The following is a 25,406-nucleotide window of genomic DNA, read 5'->3' on the forward strand; positions in this document are numbered from 1 at the left end:
TGAATTGAAAAATAAATAACAGCAATTAAATTATACAGCTGATCAAAATGTAAACAATTATGTTCTTCATAAAGATAACATCTGGTGAGTCCCACACTACCCTCAAGGACTGAGGGTGTGCCTAATGCATTTTACACCTCCCTAACAAAAAAAAAAAAAAAGGGAACTTTCAAAGCCACTGGGGCAGAGTCCAAGGGACTTTTTCAAAAATGTAAGGCCAGTTTGCAAATCTACGCGATAAGCTCTTTCCAATGAGACGTCAACGGATAAAATTGGTTAAGAAATGGCGGAGGAGTTCAACCGACAAAGTTTCATGTAGCGTATTAATTATATAGATTACCGTGCGCCCAGGAGTCCGGTTTTGCTACATTTGCAGTATATCCCGATGTTCCAAAACGGCTCTCGGGACATTGAAATGAGTTTTCCATCAGTAAAAATTTCATTTTAATCTTCAGCTTAAAAATATATTTTTTTTGCTTTGGAAAGTAACATAGCTCCTCAATATTTATGACAGCTTTTTCAGCAATTGCAGTTTGAAGTTCTGTTGGGTTAGAGCACTATTGGTTTATTTTCAACTAAATAACAGATCATAAGATAACCTCTCACATATATCTGAGATTTTAGACAATGTTAAGGAAATACGAGGATATACTGGGGATATACACCATAAGTCAATTTATTTACCTACTTATGGATTATCATCTTAGAGTCAAATAAATTAATTGATTTACTAGTGAGTTCAACAATTTAGCTGTATTAAAGTCTTGCCCTGAAGAAAGATGCTGAAACGCATCTGAAACGTCGCCCACTTTACACCATTTCAACGACGCTGTCAACTCTCGACCGTGGAAGCCTTTCTTCTAGCTAAAACAACAGTAAAAGATCGGGTATTCGCATCCTATCATCTTTCCACTTTTTGCCCCGGGGAAGCAAGTTAGAGTGTCAACCGCCGAGCACCTGAGCAGTCGAAACTGTCGAAACCCTAGAATCTGGCGCCGTGGCCGAATAGTTGCGGTCACCGGACACTAGATATAGATAGCGTCGCGTGTGATACCAAATGCCTGGCCAGGGGCGCCCTTGCCCATGTCGCCTTCATCGATCATATCTCGGTGACATGCCCGAGACTGCCCTTCAGACGAGGGAATCACATTAGTGGTCAGAATAGTTCGTTAGGCGATCAAGGAATGTGTACGTCTTTTTAATCCTATATACTCTATTACGAGCTATGCAAGTTTGTTTGTGTGTGGGTTCGTAAAGTTTAAATCGAAATCCAGCGGAAAGATATAGACTAAAGTTAAGAATTAAGGATGGACACTTTGTAGGCCTAAAAACTTGATTGGTGAAGCTCACTGCTAAACTTGTAATCTGCTAAACGTCTTGTTATAAACATATGTTACAAGTCTTTTGTTTACCTTTTCATTGTTATTTTGTAAAACCAACAAGACTACTTCGCAACCCAAAAGGCCTATGTTAACATTTTGTAAACATTTTTTAATTTTCAAACTAGCGAAGTATACGTTTTTTGGGGGCTTTGTGGAGGGTTTAATCATTGTTGGAGAATTAGAGTAGTGGCTTGTTGAACACTTAAAATGTGTGATTGTATACTTTAAATGTGTACTTTGACATCAGAGTTGTAACGTGAAACGATTTTTCAGATCTTAGTTTCGCTGTTGGATATAGTTGATGTATAGCAGCATGTTTAGATTTTACTGTTCGTTTCATGACATTTACCATTATTTAGCTGTTGTAACAATACTAAACAAACTAACTACCTAAGATATTGTTTAGCTTGTCCCCTAGTATTAAATTCAAACGATCAAGCACAAATCGTAAAATATGTTTTAAGGATACTCTTTGGCTATGATTTTAGATTAGAGTACAACAAATAAGTTACAAGATGTAGTAATATTTAGTTGAAAATAGGTTATTGGGAATTAAACAAAATAGGACACGACAAAACACCTTCCTTCCTCATAAACCGCAGGGAATCAAATGATTTTCTTCTGACCAATCCACAAAGATAAATCTATTAGAAAGTATCATTTATCTTTAGGTTCATGTTCCTTCTGACAATCCCAGCACAATTCTTAACGCTGGTCCACTATATCATATATTAATCATTTAATGTATTAGGTATACACAAACCATTAAATATTGTATGGATCAATAAAAACGACAAAGATTTACATCGAGAACAGGTCATTCAAGAATGCGATCAGAAACTCATACAATGAACAGATCAGTGAACGGACAGCAGCCCTAGTCTTAGTTTCTCAACAATGTCTTACTCTCGTTACTCAAGATCGCGATCAGAAGCTCCTGCAATGAACAGCTCAGTGAACGGTCTGCAGCCCTAGTCTGAGTTGCTCAACACTGTCCTACTATCGTCATTCGAGATCAATTCCAGATCGCGATCAGAAGCTCCTGCAATGAACAGCTCAGTGAACGGGTCTGCAGCCCTAGTCTGAGTTACTCAACAATGTCTTTTTCTTACTCTCGTTACTCAAGAACGCGATCAGAAGCTCCCGTAATGAACAGCTCAGTGAACGGGTCTGCAGCCCTAGTGTAAGTTTCTTAACAATGTCTTTTTCTTACTCTCGTTACTCAAGAACGCGATCAGAAGCTCCCGCAATGAACAGTTCAGTGAACGGTCAGCAGCCCTAGTCTGAGTTACTCAACAATGTCTTTTTCTTACTCTCGTTACTCAAGAACGCGATCAGAAGCTCCCGTAATGAACAGCTCAGTGAACGGGTCTGCAGCCCTAGTCTAAGTTTCTCAACAATGTCTTTTTCTTACTCTCGTTACTCAAGAACGCGATCAGAAGCTCCCGCAATGAACAGTTTAGTGAACGGTCAGCAGCCCTAGTCTGAGCTGCTCAACACTGTCCTACTATCGTCATTCGAGATCAATTCCAGATCGCGATCAGAAGCTCCTGCAATAAACAGCTCAGTGAACGGTCCTCAGTCTGCGTAGGCCTGAGTTGCTCAACAATGTCTTCCTCTCGTCATTCGACCTTGGCTGGAGAGTGTTGCTGAACTGTAGCTGACATGTGGGAAACAAGATGACGGATTGCCACCATTGTTACATAAGGAGGTACAATGTGGACAAAAACTACGTTAGACAATGTGTGACGAGCCTGAGCGCTCACCGCTGCTGAAACTCTTTATTCTGTGGTACACTGAACATTGTAGACCTCCATCTTTGAAACTAGCACCTTTCAATGACCAATTGATTGGGACCAAGAGATTAGCCATCTTAGAAATAATCTGTAGTAGAGGAGTACGAGTGATGCTTCGGAATGACTTCGTATTTCTTTAAAATCTTCTGTATGGGATTTAGGTATGAGGAATTTCTTCAATTAATGTTCTTTATGGGGTTTTCACAAAAATACTACTAGCATTTGAAAATGGTCTATTTTGTTTTAAATAACATGGCATTTTATATATTTCGCTTGGCATTTTTATTGCAGCAATTCATAGAAATTTTCTGCTCAGGGGTTTTCAAGACGATACTCGTAATTATGAACCTTTTGCTTAGGCTTCTTTAACCTGTTCCACACATTCCTTTAAAGCTTCTATTTGTTAGTTTGAAGATTATTCTCCAATTTCTTTCAAATGTTCAATTGGTTTTTAAAACATACGCGGCATTCATTTATAATGTTTTCTTGGAATTTTTCTCTGATGATTATTGCATTATATTTTATATTTTATATTTTTATATTAATTATATTTTAAACTCTCCGTAAATTCAGGAATATTCAAATCGTCGTGTAACGATGCTAGTGAAAGTAAAGCTACGTCTACTTTAGCATAGCATATCTAGGGAAAAACTAACCAACCTAAAGGAACCTAAATAAACCGAGGAATGTGACCAATAATAGTGAAAAATAATACAGGTATTACAATGTTACTTTCCCCAGAAATTCACAAATTTTAATTTGTAGATTAAACATATTACTGGGAAAAAACGCGTAATTGTTGTTTCAATTACTGTACAAAGAAAAACAAAAAACACAATACTGTATATACACAAAGATTTTCTCCTGCAATTCCACTGGTTAAGAGTTCTTGGAGGCTAGCGGCCATTTGGGTTGATTTCAAACAGCTGCTGAAGGGCTATTTATAATCTCAAAATATTTTCCAAAATACCAAAGTGATGTAATTTAAATATCTGGGCACTGTGAGATAAGAAATTGTCTTTGTTGTTTTGTAATTGTTTTTCAAGGGAGTCCATGACGACCATCTTACATTGTCACATTGTCATTGTTATATTGTCTTGTTAACGACCATCTTGCATTTGCCCGCCATAAAAAGGAGCAATGTTCATTTTGTTAACTTAAAACAGCCGCTGAAGAGTTATTATCATATTATCACTATTATCATCTCAAAATATTTTTTCAAATAACAAATAAGTGATTGTAATTTAAACACCTAGTGCACTGAGGATTACATTTTCTTTGTGGTTTTGTAATTGCTTTATGAGCTAGAACGGCTTGCTGGCTTGCTCCAAGAACTCTTATCCAGTACGACTTGATGCCACCAAAACATGTTTTTATATTTAGAAGAATTAATCAATAACCACAGTCTCGAACTTATCACCTTTAAATTCAACATTTGTCAAAACTGCACCTTTTAAAGACCTAAAATGTGCAAAAATCCAGCCCTTTCATTTTCAACTGAAAGTAAGATTTTATCTTCGGAGATAAAAATTTTTGAAAATTAAAAGCTTCATTGCTTTACAGCAAGTCAATACATCACGTTGAGTTGTTTCTTTATCCTCTCAAAACATAATGTAGCCCCAACTCCTTCAATAATCTCATAAGTTATCGGACATCCGACATTATCTCCACGAGCCCGATATGGCAGGCACCGCCACAATCGGAGAGTTCAAGTCTGGTTTGTTCAAGCCATCCAACAAAAATAGAAGACCATCCTAGAGCATGAGACGTCAGAGAGAGTACCACTTGACGGTTGTAAATAACTTTCCTCGTCGCATCAGGATCACTCTCTTTACCTCCAAGGATGGATTTACGTGCCCACCTGCAATGGCCGACTTTCACTGATCGCGAATGTCCATGTGAAATCGTCCACGCGTTTTCGTTTGCGTAGAGCCGATATGCCTTTCACTATTACCTTTTACGCTTCGTTTAGCGAAATCATGTGAATAATCGGTTTTGCGAAATGGACAAAATACTGACCGCTCCCTTCACGTGGGGCGGTTACTCTCGTTCCAGGACTGCAAGATGGGCTGGAGTGTTTTGAACAGTGGTACCAGATGAGTTTCATCATGATTACATAGTATGAAAGTTTGAAATTCATACAAAAGTTGTATTAATAAAACAACTACTTATTAGTCTATTTTAGCTATTGTATTAGTCAGTAGCTTTATCGTGCATACATAATGATCACAAGGTTGACTGTTCGATGCTGAGAAAGGTCAATAGCTTTTGAATGATTTGAACTGGCTAAAACGTCAACAAATTATTTGAATGTTTAATCGATCCTTGCTAAAGTAACAGTTGGTAGCTTACAAAACTACACAGATTATCTACCTTACACTGATTTTGCATTCATTTAACGGTGAAATGACAGATTAAAATGTTTTGTTAAACCTGGTTGTCCTTTGAAAGTTTTAGTCTTTTATGCTAAACGTTGGTAATACTAATCCTACGTAGCTAATCCAGAGTCTTTTTGAAGGACATTGGCATTGACAAGTAAAAATTGTATTGGTGACTCTTGTTAGAGGAATTATGTAAAACTGTAACCTTCTACTAACCTTCTTCTTGAGTCTGCACGTGCAGCCAGATGAGAGATATGTCATGTAATGTTCTCGATTGCAATCAGTATAATTCTCAATTCAACGGTTCAAATACAGTGGTATTTTTTAAATTCCTTTGATCTAAAGTTTCCTGGCCTCATCCAATGACCAACTGTCTATGAAGTAGGATAGCAGATGTCGTTGAGTCAGAGCGCTTACAGATTACTGAAACCTCCGGATCATCCATTCAGTTCGTCCTCATCTAGCAAAATCCCTGGATCAACCCTGAGACCTATCCAATCTTTTGTTTCTTACCATTCATTCTTTATAGTTCCAAGGATAGCGTCAAGAACTCCTTAATCATCGCCACACTTTTTACCTCGCAAGCTCTAATTCCTATTAAGTCTAGGACAGTGATCCAGTCACATGATGAGGTCCTACTCGTCGACCGCGGTCACTTCACTTCCATTGTTCCTGGGATGAGATAACGGACTGACCTACAGAAAACGGGCCACCATCCCTGTACCAGTACACGTACAAGCATTGTTGAGCATGTCCGTCATACACGCTGACTGTCACCGGTCTCGCGGTGGAAAATGCGGAAAAGTTACGCGGAAGCCGATAGGTTAAGGGTTGGATTGGGAAGTGTGCAGAAGAGACACAATTACGGTCAAATAATGTGGTATTAACGTGGTGGACATTATTGTTCGGTGAAAATAACAAAAAGTTCAAGATACGTGCAGTGCTGTCAATGATACGGAGCAATTAGAAAAAAACACACAAAAACGGCCTAGCTTCAAAACCCAAAGTAAAAAAAAATTTGTCTCCAAACTATTGTTTGTGGGGGGGGCTAAATGAGTAAAGTTTCTTCCTCATTAGAACCAAGCAGAAAGTCGTAAAGGGAACCCGTTTAGGAAGCTTGATCACGTGAATGTGAATAGATTCAAGATTCAATATTCAAGATTCAATATTCAAGATTCAATATTCAAGATTCAAGATTGATGAGATTCAAGAGATTTATTTAAATAAAGTGCTTCCACCCTGAAAAACAGGCTGGCGTTGAAGATAGAATGAGGAGCTTAACCATAATCCCTTAGGGCTACGTCCTGTGTACGAGGATGAACCTCCAGCAGGAAGTATTGATCTCCATGGCAATAAGAAGAAAGAACTAAAATTGACCTACCATAACATATGGCACCACTGTTATAATATTCGTGCATTAATAGTAAACAAACACGATACAGGCTCTCAGTAGTCAACTACAGTAATGCTACTGTACGAGCGTCACTTCTCCAACAAGCCGTGGACCCCCGGTGGTCAAGGTTCGGATAACAATAGGACATCAACTCTTATTCGTCACAGCATACCAAATAAATCCGAGGCTTTTAGAACGTAGGTAGGCCTAAACCACCGTAATCATAATGTTTACTGCAGTTACCGCTGTGCCTTAGGCCGAGTGAACGACCTACTCCACGAGACCTCGTGTTAACAGATAAGGCAGGATATCGGTGCCGAGATCTGGACCATGTCCTCGGATAATTACCGATACTAACGCCCCTGGTGGACTCGACGAATATGGCCAGTCAATGTCCAGTGGATAATGAGCGTGGGTAATTTGCAATTAGCCGGCGAGCCCTGGTATGGGTGGAAATTGCCAAGACCCGTTTTACAAATTACGGAGATAACTTGTGGGGGTTCGGGACAGATGGATGGTTTGTAATAAAAATATATCTCATGTCTTCGCAGTCTGTTAGTGATGAGGGATCATAGTATTTAATTAGATAGTAGGCCTATGTGTAATTTGAATTTTCAACCATTGATCGAAGAACTTTTCAAAATAGCAAATTTGAGAAAGTGAAGCATTTACAGATATATAGAGGAGCTTGTTTTTTTAGACGATTGGTAGTTTTGAGTGAACGCTGAAGCAGTTGAGAATATTCTTCCCATGCTGCTACAGTATAAAGAATAGCCTACTGTAGTTGAAACGAGACTCCGGAAAGTGTGCAGCTGTCAATTTGTGATTTGTGTTCGCTACACCAATTTATTTAACCAAGCCAAACTGCACGGACAACGTATTGCAAAATTCAGCATAATTTATAACACGTCGAAGTAGAAATAAACTAAAAAAGTGTCCTGTGGTAAAATGCATGTCCCTTCTTTTCTTTCAGACAAAAAGTTGGTCTGAAAATTTAACTTTAATTTCGACAGTAGCACAATCTGTAAGAGTTCGAAAAAACATACTGCCTTAGTAGATTTCTCATTCTTATGGATCAACTGAAGACAATTTTATTGTTAATTCTGTCCGGTGCACTGTAGAGGTCGTGGTATAAACTATTTAATCATAAACATCACCGCCTAGTCTTTTTTGTTATATAACCAAACGGTGAAACACAAATAATGAAATTAAACCTAAAACAATACCCAAATTTCGGCGACACTAGTGACCAGTGTCACCGGACATGAACTAGACACGGAAAACCAGCTTCAATATTTACAATGGGGCGATGTCTCATTCACCTTGGTGTTGAATGAAGAGTTGGCTACATCTGGTTAGTATGGATGATGTATTTTCTACGTTTTCTTACATTGCACTTTTATTTCAGCAGGCTTGGCTAGAAATAATGTGGCCTAGATGTCTACTTCAGTATTCACAGGTGAATGATATAAGATTATACTCTACTAAATTTCAACTACGCCAACAACGACGCGCCAGAGTACGTACTGTCAAAGATAGGATAAGTGCTGAAAGGGTAAAATGATAACTTAGCCCACTTACTAAGATCAACTGGCTGTTTAGTCAGAACCATATTATTAGCCCTTGGTGCTAAGGAAAACCACAACTTTTGATTAAAACTTCCAGACGCCTCAAACGAATCGTACAGTATCATGGTCTACTATCCTCATCATCCGAGAAAAAAGTGGCAACGCCGCAGCCCCAGCCGAAATAGCTGTGGCACTAATTCGTGGATCTTCTGTGCAATGTTTATGTTTTCACGTTTGTTATTGCCATGGCAAAAGGCTAGTCGGTGCGATGTTGCCACACACGGCGAGTAAGTAGGCTATGACAGTATGCATATCAAGTCAGCTGTTCATATCTCTGTGTCCACCACAGCTCCGCAGGCTGCGTAGCTACATGTATTTCCCAGAACACCACCAAGGCTGGAGATAACGTCTAGTTAGCTGACGATGACAGCCATCCTTGTCTATCTTATCGTCCGTTATCACCAGGCCTCCCACGTTCCTTGACACATTTACTCGTTCCACAGTTAAACGACAATGAGGAATAGTTTTTAACAGACAGGTTTGGAGGTACATCTTTTAACTGCAGATACTCCTTCAGTCACAAATAGCTCACAACGGTACTCTTACAATAGAAAATAGTTCAAATCACTTATCATTCAATTAGAAATAGTTAGTAAGTTGATACGTCTTCAATAGAAATTACCTGAAAAATTAGTACTCCTTCATTCGCAAATAGCTATAAAATCGAAACTCCTGTGTCAAATAGTAAACAAATTTGTACTCCTTTAATAGTTAAAATTGGCGCTCCTTTAACTGAAAATAGTTGAACAATTCTCGATCCAACAATCGCAAATTTATATTCCTTCAATCGAAAATAGCTTTAACGTTAAATTCTCTAATACAAAGAGTTACAAATTGATACTTAATGAAAGGATATAACTTAACAAATTAGTACCTACCACCATAGTCAATGCTACCACTCCAATCGCAATCGCTATAAAATCGGAAGTCCTGTGACAAATAGTAAACGAATCTGTACCAGCAATTGCAAAAAGATACAAATGTTTACTCCTTCAGTCAAAAATTGTTTTAACTTCATCCCTTGAAAGAGTGAAACTAAAATGAAATATAAGCTACGTCCAAAAGCACTAGAAAATCTTAACTTATTACGGAGCAAAATAAAGTCAGTATTTGTTCACAGTTCATTTTGTATCATGTACCCAGACCGGAATGTTACCATCCAGACAGAAGAGATTTAATTAAACGGAAACCCTTCAACCACTGAGAGGGAGATGGGGGTTTGACAGATGCAGACGAGAGATTAACATGCTGGAGATTGGAGATTAGGCTATTATACAAGAGGCGGTCTATCATAACAGCCATTACAACTCGGACAGACTCCTCCGGCGAGTCTGGCAGCACTGGGGCAGAGCCCTGATTAGGGAATGCCCAGCAGGTAATGTGGCGAGAGACGCAACTTTCATTTTTGTAAGAGTTATTATCATAAAAGTGCACTTATGTTCATATGTTTTGACCACTCATCTCTTGAAACCTCGTTTGGTGACGCTAGAGAGCGACTGGGGACAAAGCTTTGCTTAGAGAATGTCCAGCAGACAATGTGGCAATAGTTTTAAGAGACAAAACTTTCGTTTCTTGTAAGGGCAATTTTCCATAACAGTGAACATATGTTTATACAGGGTGTACCGTAACGCACTGGACACATGTACAGTATATAGCATTATTGCTTAGGTCAAGACAAACACATTTCACCATAGGAACATGGGTATGTGGTGCCTATTTTCCCGTCTGTCTGCATTGATGTGTTTTTTACACACAAAAATAATAACTCCTAAACGGTTTAAGAAACTGCGTTGAGATTTTGCAAAAATGTCCATCCTATTTTTGTTTAAAATTATACTAAAACATCATCAACCGTTTCAAAGTAGCGGCCATTTAAGAGTCTTCCATGCCAAAAGATTTGATATTTGAAAAGATATTTGATACCAAATTTCTAGAAAACCGTTAACTTTACAAAACAAATGCAAGATATATTTATTTGTTAAGAATGGATAAATAATAACAGAGGAATGTGTTCTTTTCATAATGCATGAACACTTTTCTCCATATAAACAATGCTAATACTCATTTTACATTGTCTAAATATCTTTACAATATCCTGTTATACGTCAATCTGGAGGTTTAAAACATAACAGCTGATTGAATCATCACCGCTAGGTGGGGGTGAGCTTTGGTGAGATAACATTCTATGGACAATGTGTTTACAGTTTAAGGTGTCATATCTTCAGGTTAATTAATAAAAAATAAGATTACTCCCATCAACTAACACAATAATAAAATCAAATTCGAATTACTGAAGCAAAACTGTATTAGTTTCAATCAGTCTGTTCATCTAAAAAAGCGTATTTATTTGATGGAAATGCCAATGTGAAACGAAGTTAAAAACAAATAAAATTCAATGGCAATATTATAAGGAATTTAATTGTATTGGTGAAAAATACAGTTGAATCTAGCAGAATCTTCAATGTCCAGGGGAAAAAGAACTACATTTGCCAATCAATGCATACCAGTACATACAGTATAAATTCAACCATTTGAGTAGTGGATACATAGGGCTGCTGAGGAGTGACGTCACAAGAGCCATGTGGTGCTTAATTGACGGTTAAGCATCTGGTGGTAATGGTGCGTGACCTAGCACGTGGTGTGGTGGGTTACGGTATGGTGACGTCATGATGACGACATGCTGAGGTGTGAAAGTTAGGTGGATCGATATTTTCAAGGTTATTGTTGTGGTTTAAAAAAAACAGCATATCGGTAAAGGGATAAGTACCGATATGCTGATTTTTAAATTCTTTATTGAAAAATCAAAATTTACATAAAAGGAATATAATTGTTTTGAAAACTTAAACCTAATACAGATCTAAGCTAAACTAAACATTTGGATCATAGAAGTTATAGGAGATCTACTACAGTAACAACAGTTGTCAAATTGTCATCCACACATGTCGCAAGCGAAACAGTGTTTGCATTGGTAAGAAGAGTAAATTACGATTTTTTTGTCCATGCATATTATACACTCAAAGTTTGTTTCTTTTATTGGAAACATAGTAGGAATTTTGTTAAATTTGAGAAATTAGCTATATATACGACATAAAACTGTGCGAGATAACTATTTGTACATGTTACCTTTGCAATGTTTGCGATATAATTTTTTGTTAATGAGATGTTGTCTTTAGCTAGTTCCACTACAAACTAATGAGAGACCCATCATACACATTCTTTTATGCTGTTTATGATTGCTATCTGGTATACAGCAAACATTCGCAATTGAAATATTTCCACTTTTGTCTTTGCATTTTATAAGATCGTCAAGTGAAAAGTTTGTTATTATGTACATATTACGAAAAGTGTTTGGATTTTGGTTTGCAATGTTTCTGTGAGAAAACTTATTAAAAACCACTATTTTATTATGTCACCATTATAAACATAAATTCAGAACTAAACTAAAATATCACTTTAATCCTGCAAGGTGTATCAGCTATTTAACTGGTATGGAAAAGTAATGTACACAGTGTTTCTACTTCTTCGTGAACAGTTGGCGGTACATGCGGGCAGAGCATTGTTCCACTAATTACAACCATGTGCCACATTTGCAACATAGGCCTAGTACCTTATATTTCTAAGACTTGTTTATTCATTCAAATCGTTATGTTTTTGAATGATTTTTAAAATAACAAACATTTGGTATATTGCACATTGCTTAATGTTAGACGTACAAACGATCAAGCTATATAAAAACAAATTTCCCACTCTTTACCCTGTAATTTACTATTTATTTAAAGCAAATGTTAACTCTCATTAAATACTCTTGGTTGTATTGTAATCCAACGTATTTCTGTTTATCGTTTATCCTTTTGTGAAACTGTTTAAATGTTTTTTTATTGCTATTTGTAGTACAGAAAACTATTCAATTTAACTAATTTCACTGTTAAATATGTTCAAATGTTAGGTAAGGCTTCTTTCACCGTCAACCAGTCTTTCTAGTATATCCATCAATTCCTTGCTAAATATGGATCTTTTTACACTAGATGATATTATATTTATTTGTTCTGGAATGTCTTGATGTAATGCTCTATTGTAGCTCAGATAAGGAATATTATCTGTAGTGGATGAAATAGTGTTATCTTGTATGTTGTTATTATTTAACTTTGAATTGTTGGATTCCATTTGTCTGTCTCTAGTGAAACCACTTTATGCGAGTTTACCAATCAAACAATATAGATGTATTGTTACATGTATTGTATAAACAACCAAGGTGTACAAAATAAAATCCCTTCCTTCAATACTGTTATCTACAATTAATTTTAAAGCAAATTAGCGTTTTTTAGCAAACAATCTTTTACATTATATAAACTTACTGCGAGATATTTATATTAACACTATCACGTAAGCTACATCGTGTCATCAAGAGGTTGTGTACAATCCCTAACAAAATTGTTGACTTGCAAATTGTTTGTTATTTTAAAACCAATTCGGAAAAATATCCTTTTAATTCAAATGAAAACAAAATGAATTGACAAAGCGTGTAGACCAAAACTAATACGGTTACTGGTAATTTCATTGTTTCAACGGTAGCTTCTCCAGTTAGTGAAGATCCCTGTAACGCCCGCATGTGTTTCAACGGTTCGTTCTTCGTGATGTTCCAATCCAGAGAGCTGAAACGTTCAATCACCCCACTGTCATTGAGAAAATACTCTTTACTTGGTTCTTTTACGTTGAAGTAAAACACATCGCAGCAAGCTAGATCTTTAAAGTTTTGTATTCAGAACGTTTCTATCTGGAACATTATAAGGTAAAACTATTTGACCATTGCAAACATTCATTAGTTAATTGTTAAATAGTGAAAGGATAGAAATACGTGGTCTATATGTTAAATCCAATGATTAAACTTAAAAAGCTTTATAGATCTAGATCTATGAGGCATTGTCCTAAGGTAAGCCTACAGTTGAAAGTTACTTCCCACAATGGTTAAAAGTATTTAAAGTACTACCTCAACCTCACAATTCACTTTATTAGGGTTGACATTTTCATTATCAAGGTGCTCTTGTCCTTTTCGTGACATTGAAAAATAAGGAAATTATTGCGTTACCAACAGACATACACACAAAAATACAGAACTTAGTGAGAGAATTTGCTACGTTTAAAGCATAACAAAGTATATATAAAATTTAGGCAAAATAGGCCACGAACTATTGATACATAAATAACGTAAATCGTAAACGATTCATGATGGTTTTCTGAACAAATGTGTTACTTAAATGAGTTATCATTTTCTTAGCATTAACTAACAATTTGGAATCTAGATATAAAAAGCAAAACTTATACAGTTAAGACATCAATTAAAATTGAATACGGTTGTAATACGACTGTATAAAATAAGGTGCAACACCGATGATAACTAATTTTTAAATTACAGTGATGTGTTGGTACGTAAAAATTATTCTTGCTGCTACCAACGATTATAAGGAAAAGAACAAGTACCAAAAACCAACGTTTATAGTTAAGAATTACGACCGACAAATGAAATGCGTTAATCAAGTCTCAAGGTTAGTAAATTCTTGGTTTCGGATTTTCTCGTAAAAGGTTATCAGCAAACAAAGTTATTTCCTATTAATTGCTTTATTCGTAAACAACTTTTAATGTAAACTTATTGATGTCAGTTTGAAAAAACCTTATACAAACAACTGTTTGTTATTTAATAGACTATGTATGTATGCATATTCTCTAAACAATGATTGGTATGTCTTTAAACATCAGAATGAAATATGACAGTCCAAATCAAACTGTTTACTTACTAAAAAGTGTTCAGAACTAAAAGAAAACAAACATTATACAATTCACAATATCAAGAAGATTGACACTTCCATCGGGGATGCCATCGTGGTTTCTTTAAGTGATGCACCATTTACTTCGGGGGATGAACCGAAGTTTCAAGTATTTCTACCTAAACGATTTGTACATCTACTACAAAATGAAGATCTGAGAAGCATCGAACCCGGATCCCTGTACCTGGTGTCTCGTGGGTCAAGCGGAAACAACTCTACAGAATTATCTCTTCACATGTCACAACGTCCTTAGATTTAAGTTCTGTTTGTAGAATGTACTTTTGTAAAAGATTTAATAAATAAATAAAGAGTAAAAAAACAGCATATCGGTATTTGTTTTGATACCGATATGCTGTTTTTTTTTAACAAATTTGGATGACCTTGAACTTTACAACATAAAAGGGGGGTGTAACATCGGTCGCTCATCAGTCTGAAGTAGAACCAGCTAAAGGAAACCCATCATGAACAACGAATTGTATCGAGAGCAGCTTTTTTGGAGCCAATGAGGAGTGGTGGGGGTAGCGATGGGTATAAATACGAAGAGCAAACCTTGACAATGCATGAGTATTACTCTAGACTCCAAGCTAGCAACAACGACGAACTAAATAAATCATGAGTTCACATTTCCTACAAACGTTTGTTGATCAATTCAACGCACAGTCCAAATCAAACTGTTTACTTACTAAAAAGTGTTCAGAACTAAAAGAAAACAAACATTATACAATTCACAATATCAAGAAGATTGACACTTCCATCGGGGATGCCATCGTGGTTTCTTTAAGTGATGCACCATTTACTTCGGGGGATGAACCGAAGTTTCAAGTATTTCTACCTAAACGATTTGTACATCTACTACAAAATGAAGATCTGAGAAGCATCGAACCCGGATCCCTGTACCTGGTGTCTCGTGGGTCAAGCGGAAACAACTCTACAGAATTATCTCTTCACATGTCACAACGTCCTTAGATTTAAGTTCTGTTTGTAGAATGTACTTTTGTAAAAGATTTAATAAATAAATAAAGAGTAAAAAAACAGCATATCGGTATTTGTTTTGATACCGATATGCTGTTTTTTTTTAACAAATTTGGATGACCTTGAACTTTACAACATAAAAGGGGGGTGTAACATCGGTCGCTCATCAGTCTGAAGTAGAACCAGCTAAAGGAAACCCATCATGAACAACGAATTGTATCGAGAGCAGCTTTTTTGGAGCCAATGAGGAGTGGTGGGGGTAGCGATGGGTATAAATACGAAGAGCAAACCTTGACAATGCATGAGTATTACTCTAGACTCCAAGCTAGCAACAACGACGAACTAAATAAATCATGAGTTCACATTTCCTACAAACGTTTGTTGATCAATTCAACGCACAGTCCAAATCAAACTGTTTACTTACTAAAAAGTGTTCAGAACTAAAAGAAAACAAACATTATACAATTCACAATATCAAGAAGATTGACACTTCCATCGGGGATGCCATCGTGGTTTCTTTAAGTGATGCACCATTTACTTCGGGGGATGAACCGAAGTTTCAAGTATTTCTACCTAAACGATTTGTACATCTACTACAAAATGAAGATCTGAGAAGCATCGAACCCGGATCCCTGTACCTGGTGTCTCGTGGGTCAAGCGGAAACAACTCTACAGAATTATCTCTTCACATGTCACAACGTCCTTAGATTTAAGTTCTGTTTGTAGAATGTACTTTTGTAAAAGATTTAATAAATAAATAAAGAGTAAAAAAACAGCATATCGGTATTTGTTTTGATACCGATATGCTGTTTTTTTTAACAAATTTGGATGACCTTGAACTTTACAACATAAAAGGGGGGTGTAACATCGGTCGCTCATCAGTCTGAAGTAGAACCAGCTAAAGGAAACCCATCATGAACAACGAATTGTATCGAGTTTTAACACATCCTGCACTAGGGTTGGTGAGTTGGAATTTAGAAGCTGTACTGAAGTTCGAAAGAATAATCAAAAACATTATTGAAATCCAGAGAAAAATAGATAGGCATGGTTTGTCAGCAAAAACAAAGTCCAAATATGGTGAGCATTATAAGGAATGTCCATGGTCAAACGATGATGCAACTTGTGGTCCCGATACTTGTGTTTGTTGTAGCATTGGCTTAAACAGAAGTAACATCACACGTTTACTTAATGAGCTAGCTTTGGTTCTCAAACCATATGAAACCAGATCATCTGAATAACAAAAAAATATCTCTAGGTTTAAATTTTCAAATTTAAATCTGCAAACATCACTACACCTAAGTTTGTTACAATCACATAAAAGGGTTGCCACAGTATTCCAGCGTTCAGTTTGCACACTCTAAGGTTCACGATAACACGATGGGTACCAACGTGAGTGCTTGGAGTTTAATCTCGCAAGAACCTCGATTTCCTCACGGAGTGTTATCCGATAGTTTTGTGCAACGTTTCGACACGTTTATGGACTGGGAACTTCTTTCTTTGCACTACATTTTCACTATAGAAATGTTGAGGATGTACTTTCACAGGGTGAATTGGTTTCACGTTTTAAAAAGACAACGGTTCTCAGAAGAAATACTCGTAGAGATGATTCCTACTTTCAACAACTGCTGTTGGAAGGAAATTTGTAAATATCAAAACCTTTCTGAAAGTTTTATCGAAAACTACAAAGATCATTTAGATTGGAATTTAATATTTGAACATCAACAAACGAGGGGGATATTCTTAAAGGAGCATGGACAATATTTACCATTTATGAACTTTAGTGATTACAACGGGTCTGACTACGACGAGGAGTGCTCTACCCCACCGCTACAATCAGAAGTCTACACCATTACACCTAATCTTTGCAACGAGACTAAACACAATCAATCTACTCCTTCAGTACGAAATAACTCCATAAATTTACGACCTGACCACAAGTCAAAACAGGAGCATTCTACACCACCATCATCGGGAACCCTCTTCATTACACCTCACCTTCATTTGATTTGTATCTTAGGTTTAGTTTTTGCAAATGTAATAATTTAGCGTAGTCAAAATAATGTTTATTGTAAATATGTTTATCTAAATGTTTGAAATAAATATGGGAAAAATAAAAGCTAGATCGTATCGGTATTTTGTTTCAATACCGATATGTTGTTTTTTAAAATTTACTTTGGATGACCTTGAACATTGCAACGTCTGCTGTAATCAACCAATCAGAAGCTGGTTTTCATTCCACGAAAATAAGGTACCTACCGCATAAAAGGACGATGCGAGACCTACTACTATCCACTTTACTCTCATCGGAGCTCGAAGTAACATGTCGTGGTGTATAAAACATCCTGAATATTCAAAAGAAAATGATAGGATCAACTCGTACATACACGCCCGAACGAGAAGTTTTGTTAGCGAATGTAGAATCGAACTCGCTGAAGCAGGATTCTTCTACGCAGGAAAAAAGGACCAAACGATTTGTTTTTACTGCGGTGGTGGACTACACCATTGGCAAGATATCGATGATCCTTGGGAAGAACACGCGAAATGGTTTCCCAAGTGTCCGTTCGTATTGGTACACAAAGGACAAGATTTCGTCAACGAAATGAGATCCAGAACCGAAAGAAACGCCCTACAAAAGAAAAGGATTCCAACAAACAACATTGCTGTACCCCCACCGATAGAAGAATCAAACATCGAGTGTATAATATGCATGAACAAAAATCGTAATCTACTCTTCTTGCCATGCAAACACTGTTTCGCTTGTGACATATGCGGATGGAGATTCGATAACTGTTGTTACTGTAGAGCTCCTATAATTTCTATGATCCAAGTGTTTTTAGTTTAGATCTGTATTAGGTTTAAGTTTTTAAAACAGCTATATTCCTTATATTGTGTGTATTTTAAATTTTCAATAAAGAATTAACAAAAATCAGCATATCGGTATTCATCCCACTACCGATATGCTGATTTTTTTTAAACCCAAACAACGACCTTGAAAATATCGATCCACCCTAGCTCTGACACGCCACCATGACATAACCCACTACACCATGTCCTAGGTCACGTGCTAGGTCATAAACCGATGCTTATATAATATCATACAGTGTAAAAAGATTCATGTTCAGCAATGAAGTGATAGATATATTAGAAAGACTAGAAGACGGTGAAAGAAAGCTTACCTAACATTTGTACATATTTAACAGTGAAATTAGTTAAATTGAATAGTTTTCTGTACTACAACTAGCAATAAAAAAACATTTAAACAGTTTCACAAAAGGACAAACGATAAACAGAAATACGTTGGATTACAATACAACCAAGAGTATTTAATGAGAGTTAACATTTGCTTTAAATAAATAGTAAATTACAGGGTAAAGAGTGGGAAATTTGTTTTTATATAGCTTGATCGTTTGTACGTCTAACATTAAGCAATGTGCAATATACCAAATGTTTGTTATTTTAAAAATCATTCAAAAACATAACGATTTGAATGAATAAACAAGTCTTAGAAATATAAGGTACTAGCCCTATGTTGCAAATGTGGCACATGGTTGTAATTAGTGGAACAATGCTCTGCCCGCATGTACCGCCAACTGTTCACGAAGAAGTAGAAACACTGTGTACATTACTTTTCCATACCAGTTAAATAGCTGATACACCTTGCAGGATTAAAGTGATATTTTAGTTTAGTTCTGAATTTATGTTTATAATGGTGACATAATAAAATAGTGGTTTTTAATAAGTTTTCTCACAGAAACATTGCAAACCAAAATCCAAACACTTTTCGTAATATGTACATAATAACAAACTTTTCACTTGACGATCTTATAAAATGCAAAGACAAAAGTGGAAATATTTCAATTGCGAATGTTTGCTGTATACCAGATAGCAATCATAAACAGCATAAAAGAATGTGTATGATGGGTCTCTCATTAGTCTGTAGTGGAACTAGCTAAAGACAACATCTCATTAACAACAAATTATATCGCAAACATTGCAAAGGTAACATGTACAAATAGTTATCTCCAACAGTTTTATGTCGTATATATAGCTAATTTCTCAAATTTAACAAAATTCCTACTATGTTTCCAATAAAAGAAGCAAACTTTGAGTGTATAATATGCATGGACAAAAAAATCGTAATTTACTCTTCTTACCAATGCAAACACTGTTTCGCTTGCGACATGTGTGGATGACAATTTGACAACTGTTGTTACTGTAGTAGACCTAACTCTATGATCCAAATGTTTAGTTTAGCTTAGATCTGTATTAGGTTTAAGTTTGAAAACAATTATATTCCTCGTATGTCAATTTTGATTTTTCAATAAAGAATTTAAAAATCAGCATATCGGTACTTATCCCTTTACCGATATGCTGTTTTTTTTAAACCACAACAATAACCTTGAAAATATCGATCCACCTAACTTTCACACCTCAGCATGTCGTCATCATGACGTCACCATACCGTAACCCACCACACCACGTGCTAGGTCACGCACCATTACCACCAGATGCTTAACCGTCAATTAAGCACCACATGGCTCTTGTGACGTCACTCCCCAGCAGCCCTATGTATCCACTACTCATTTGGTCACAGTATTAGTCGAGTAAATCCGTACGAGAACCCTAAAAAAATTGCTTTAAATTGTTTTATTGGTTATTTTGACTTAGAATTATGTGTATTTTCCAGGAAAAAAAGTCTAATAAAATCAGAGTCTCGGAAGTCCAAAATTCAAGATGGCGTCCAAGATTTTGGTCAAATGTGTCCGTTAGCACAATAACTCAAGCAAAAATTATCCGAATTCGATGAAATTTGGTACAAACATGTAAACCTACATTTATTTGAACTCGCCACGAGTTAACGCGAATTAGCATGATCGGACCATGGGAACAGGGGTTTATGGGGTGTTTTATGGGGTAAAAATTGGTTTTCCCCATTTTTGACCCTAAAAACGTAAAATTTTGCAATTTATTTCGAAACCATTTTAGGGCTCAGAAAAAAACAATTTAGTACATTGAAGCGTTGTCATGGGCCTAATACATAGTTACGGATAAAATTTAAAAAAAAATTTAATTTAAAATTCCTATGTTATTCTTACGGAGAATAAGAAAACTGGTTGTAGTTAGCCTGTATATGAGTATATTTTTATAAAATTTGGAAAATGCATTTGTTTTATACTAAACAATTAACATTTTACTAAAAACACTTTTTTACCCTCCATGTTGCAGCAAACTGAAGTACTAGTTAAACTAGTGCTATTTAAATAGGGAATAAATGTGATATTTTTAATGTGATATTTTAGTGTAAATTCAATCAGGAAAATTGAAATTCGCTTAGGGTGCAGGTTTGCTGTGGCGGTTGTATTTTAATTTATGACTATTTTTTGCTTAAAAAATCCAATAATAGGTCTTAAAATAAAGATCACACAAAAACTTGCTAAAATTCAACATACATTTTTTTTTTTTTTACTTAAATAAAGATCTATAAATTTTTAGCCCGAAAGGATTTTTTAGATAAGAATAGGCTTGTATTAATCGGGAATCTGAGCTATCATACTGCCACATTTCAGCCCTACGGACCAGTAGTTAATGCGTGATTGAACTTCAAACAAACAAACTGCCACATTTATAATATTAGTAATAGTATAATATAGTCACACTTTCTTATGGTTAGTAGTAGAGCATTATACAAATAATAATTCATAATTTTCATCAAGTTGTACACTGTTATGATCACTTTACGAACTGTCACATTGTTCCCCAATCTGGTTAAGTCCACAAGCTGTAGTACAAGGTAACCCATACTTTGTTGCAGGAGCATTGCAAATTCTTGCAGCCAGTAGAGTAGTTGCAGTGAACAAATCTTAAAAGAATCTCTGGAGCGGCACTTTGGGTCATCGAGTCGTTTTTATTGTTTATTTTTTCCAGCAGAGCATCTCAACATTATTTTTTTACATTAATTGGAAAAAATTCTTCAAATGAATAATAAAGCTTTCTTTTAGTTCTTTAGTTCTTTTTTTCTTTCTTTTTTTAGTTCTTTTAGTTTTCTTTTTTAGCAGTTGATTCACTAGATTTATGAAATAATTTTGGTTTATTTTCACATAAATTCAAACACCACTGCAATGACCCCCCGCAGTCTATGATTGTATTTGATGGTTGTATTTGATTGTAGTATGATTGTATTTGGTAGGAAAATGATTCAAAAATTTTAATCCCATGAAGGTTTCCTTTGTTTTAGTTTTTTCATAGAAGCTGAGATTGATAAATTTATATAAATTTTATTTCTAGTTTCATATGAATGGACTTTTTTCTAATTTCCAAATTTTGTTTTAAAATTCAGGGACAAATTCATATATATATTTCTGACTTACTACCGCGAAATGGGGAGTTGCCTTCATAATAATTAATAATAATTTTAACCTTTACATACATTTGGTTCTCAAAATGGAAACTATATCAGAATTCGTAAGATTACAAAACAAATTTTCAATTTTAAACTAGAAAAGATGTGCAATGTTTGGCAATATGATTTTAGCTCTGATTCGTCGCTCTCCGATGTTGTGTTATTGATTTAATCATTATTTATTTTACAATTGTATTTCATTGACACATCAGAAGCAACTAATATACGACTCCAACGGAAGGAAAACCAAGATATAAAAAAAGAAACACTGTTATTTTAAGTAACATAAAATTGATAATTTTAAAAACATATTTCGAATATTTGTCTTTTTATATATGGTTTTTTTATTGTAGTCTAAATTAGGGGCTATGGCCAAATTTACATACTACAGGCCACTAGTTATAGTACATATTTATTTATCAAACAGTCAAAATGTGTAGTTTTGAAAATTGATCTTTTACAGTTATCGTTTGTCTAAGTCTGGTATGATTCTTATAGCATTTTTAGATTTTCAGAACTGTATCTAAATTTTTTGGGCGTTCCTCCATAGATTGCCAGGCCATAAGACAAAATATTTTTATTTTAGAATGTCCAGGTTACATTAGTGACACTGGCCTAAAAACATATAACCCTGAAGAAAGTTTTTGTATCATGATTTGTGTATATTTAAGATTTGTGTCTAGGTCAAGTCCTAAAATTGAGTATGCTTAAGATCTCCTATTTTTTACATGGTAAAAAAGGGATTTTCCCATTTTTCATTGTACAAAGTTGCAATTTATTTCCAAACCATTTTTAAGAGATCATAAAAACAAATAATTTAGTATACAGAAGCGTTGTTGTATGCCTAACGGTTACGGAGAAAATAAAAAAGTGTACATTTAAAATGACCATGTTATTCTTATGGAGAATAAATAAAGTGTTAACGCTTGCTTGTCTATGGAAATATTTTAGAGAAATTTGGAAATTTTGGCCAAATTGAAAAAACCCGATTTCCGAGACTCCGATTTTATTAGACTTTTAGTATGTAATTTAACATACTTTTTGGAAATGAAAACCATCAAAAAACCTTTTAGAGCAATTTTTTTAAGGTTAAGGGAGTTTTTTTCATATCTTGACTAGACTATATGACAAACCGGTATGTTATTCTTGGACTTGACATGATAAAAGTCAGTAATTTTATCCACACAATGACAATCTATATACTCTAACCTCAAAATGGACAGCGCCCGATGACCGGTACGCAATCCGCAGCGCACGTGTATAGTTTGTATGCATCGTCAGCTGTGAAGGCGCGCCTGCTGTAGTGTGCCAACATTGTTGCCTACACAATAGACACGGCACGCTTACAACAACTACGTGCGTTTAATGTATGGATGCACACGAACCTACAGCCTGCGTTACACATGGAGAATATACAATTTAAATGTGTTAACTACGTATCTATTAACTTTTGTTTCACCCTTTGAACCTCAAGTGCTATTTGGTTGTTCAATTATTGTTAATCTATATTCTTATTAACGTAAGGGATTTCGTTGTAACATCCCTTTTCCATTCGTCTTACACAAACGATTTTTACGATTGAGTTGTCATGTACATCTTATGATCTAATGGAGGGACCAATGGTTACTAAAAGGGTAACATCATTTAGGGCTTCACTCTTGTATTATAACCACTGACCATTCGGATGAATGTTTAACCAAACTCCGATGATAAACAAGAGACGAATGGTTGGTAAATTGATAAATTGGTTTTATGTAGCCCAGGATACGTTTAGTGATAATTTAAAACTGATAGAGGTAAGCTAATAACTAATGTTATAGTCCTAGATCATAAACGAATTTATTTAATTATAAACAGCAGTTTATAATTAATCTTCAATTATTAGCCGTTTTCTTCGCCTTCGTCTTAAACAAACATAATCTTTTTTATTTTAGATAAATCGTATTGTATTATTCATTTTGTCTCGACAACAAGTTTTAACGTGCACATTTTGCGTATGGGTCCCCTCGTATTAATTATATGCAAATAATAGAGTGTGTTTAATCCGAGCATCACAAAAACATTACATTACTAAAAGGTGCAGCAGTTCAGGGAATCTGAAGCCAAAAACTGTTCACTGACGTGTGTGACGCACGCAGAGAACGGAACTGCGCGACCTGATGACCCGGAGGCGCGGGAGGAGGTCAAAGGTGAGGCGAGAGTGCCAGAGTGATAGATGATATCAGTTGTGACAACTTGACACGCTCCGCACGCGTGTCACGGCGCACACCGCGAGGTGCTGTATGTGGGCTTCACTTGTATACCGTCGTGGAAATTATAATCCAACCCTGGGATCTGCTCCTGAAATCCACCACTCGTTCAGCTTATAAGACAATACAGTACTAATAATGGGTGAAGGGTGAAATAAACAAGCCATTTGAACAATGTAGCACGTTTACCTTTTGGCCAGCCAGCTTTACACGGGTCAGGAAAAAACGTTTGAGAGCGGTTCATGCTCTCTAAATTTTAATCGCATTAACTTCAATTGATTTATGTACAAATAACCCATGGGATAATCTTTTGACACTTCTCAATTGTGGAAATCGACTTAATACTTACGGAGAAGCTTTAAACAAAAATCAGAGCGTACCTCGAACGCATGGGTCGCCACTTTTGACTCGCCACGGCCTTGTATTGGAGGAGGCTATTCCTTGAATTTATTTGGTTGTTTTAGAGGTTTGTTACAATAATTGATTAAAATATGTAATAATGTTGACAATAATATATAACTAAAATATGATTGAATACACCGTCGCCTACTGACCGGTAAGTGCAGCAGTGCAGGTAGGGAGTACTTGGCGGCGCCGCGGCGAAGTTTGCACAACTCTGGGAAGTCGTCGTCTGCAGCTGTCTTGTCTCGGAGGAACCTGCAAAAACATTAATATAGCAAAATATATAACCATACTCAGTGAAATTTTACAGTGAGCTTCAGAAGGCTTCACTAACATCGAAGTATTAGATTAAACCATCGATGTGACCTCAATATCAAGTAATAGATTTTATACTACACTACGAACGATTAGATTTTTTTAAATTTACCTTAAATATACATGTAGGGGTTTAAAAGTACAGAGAGTAACTTATAAAATAAAATCATTTTCAAATTAGTTCTAGTATTTGTAAACAGGTGTTAGTGCAACTTACATACAACACACGGTACTAGGTACTAGGTTCCCTAGGAAATCCCTTATCTCAATTAAAAGAATAGATTTTCATCAACTAAGCGGCGAGATATTTATTTTAAAAACGAACTATGGATGTGTAACTAAATACACCCAATCTAGACAAAACTCACTATTCTCTTCCGCGTCCTGTACCCGTTGCGAAGCACGGGTGAAGATAGTATGCATGATGAAACTTGTCTACCTGGGACCGGCCCTAAAAGTAAAACCATTGGCCATTCCCCAGGTAAACGAAGGGTAAGGACCCATGTTTCATCATAAACACTATAGAAGTCTATAAAAGAAGTTCCTAAAAATAATGTTGATAAAAGATCAATGCAGAATAAAGTATTCAAAAAACAGATTTACTGTGGCAAAATACTGACTCCTGCCGAATGCGGAAACTTATCTAACCAAGCTAAACTGAAAAGA

The 25,406-nt window shown here is 35.8% G+C and overlaps 1 protein-coding gene across 1 annotated transcript in view; it reads right to left on the reverse strand.

Annotated features, from left to right (window-relative positions):
- Positions 1-25,406, reverse strand: part of LOC128988328 (rho GTPase-activating protein 20-like) — a 247,851-nt gene that overhangs the window by 169,378 nt on the left and 53,067 nt on the right. The window contains exon 6 of the mRNA XM_054409512.1: positions 24,578-24,680. Coding sequence (XP_054265487.1) covers positions 24,578-24,680 — 103 coding nt within the window. The remainder of the gene's footprint in view (positions 1-24,577; positions 24,681-25,406) is intronic.

Source organism: Macrosteles quadrilineatus, unplaced genomic scaffold, assembly GCF_028750875.1.
Source record: "Macrosteles quadrilineatus isolate MER2022 unplaced genomic scaffold, UCM_ALF_1.0 Scaffold_3__2_contigs__length_128488019, whole genome shotgun sequence".
In the NCBI taxonomy this organism is placed as follows: Eukaryota; Metazoa; Arthropoda; class Insecta; order Hemiptera; family Cicadellidae; genus Macrosteles; species Macrosteles quadrilineatus.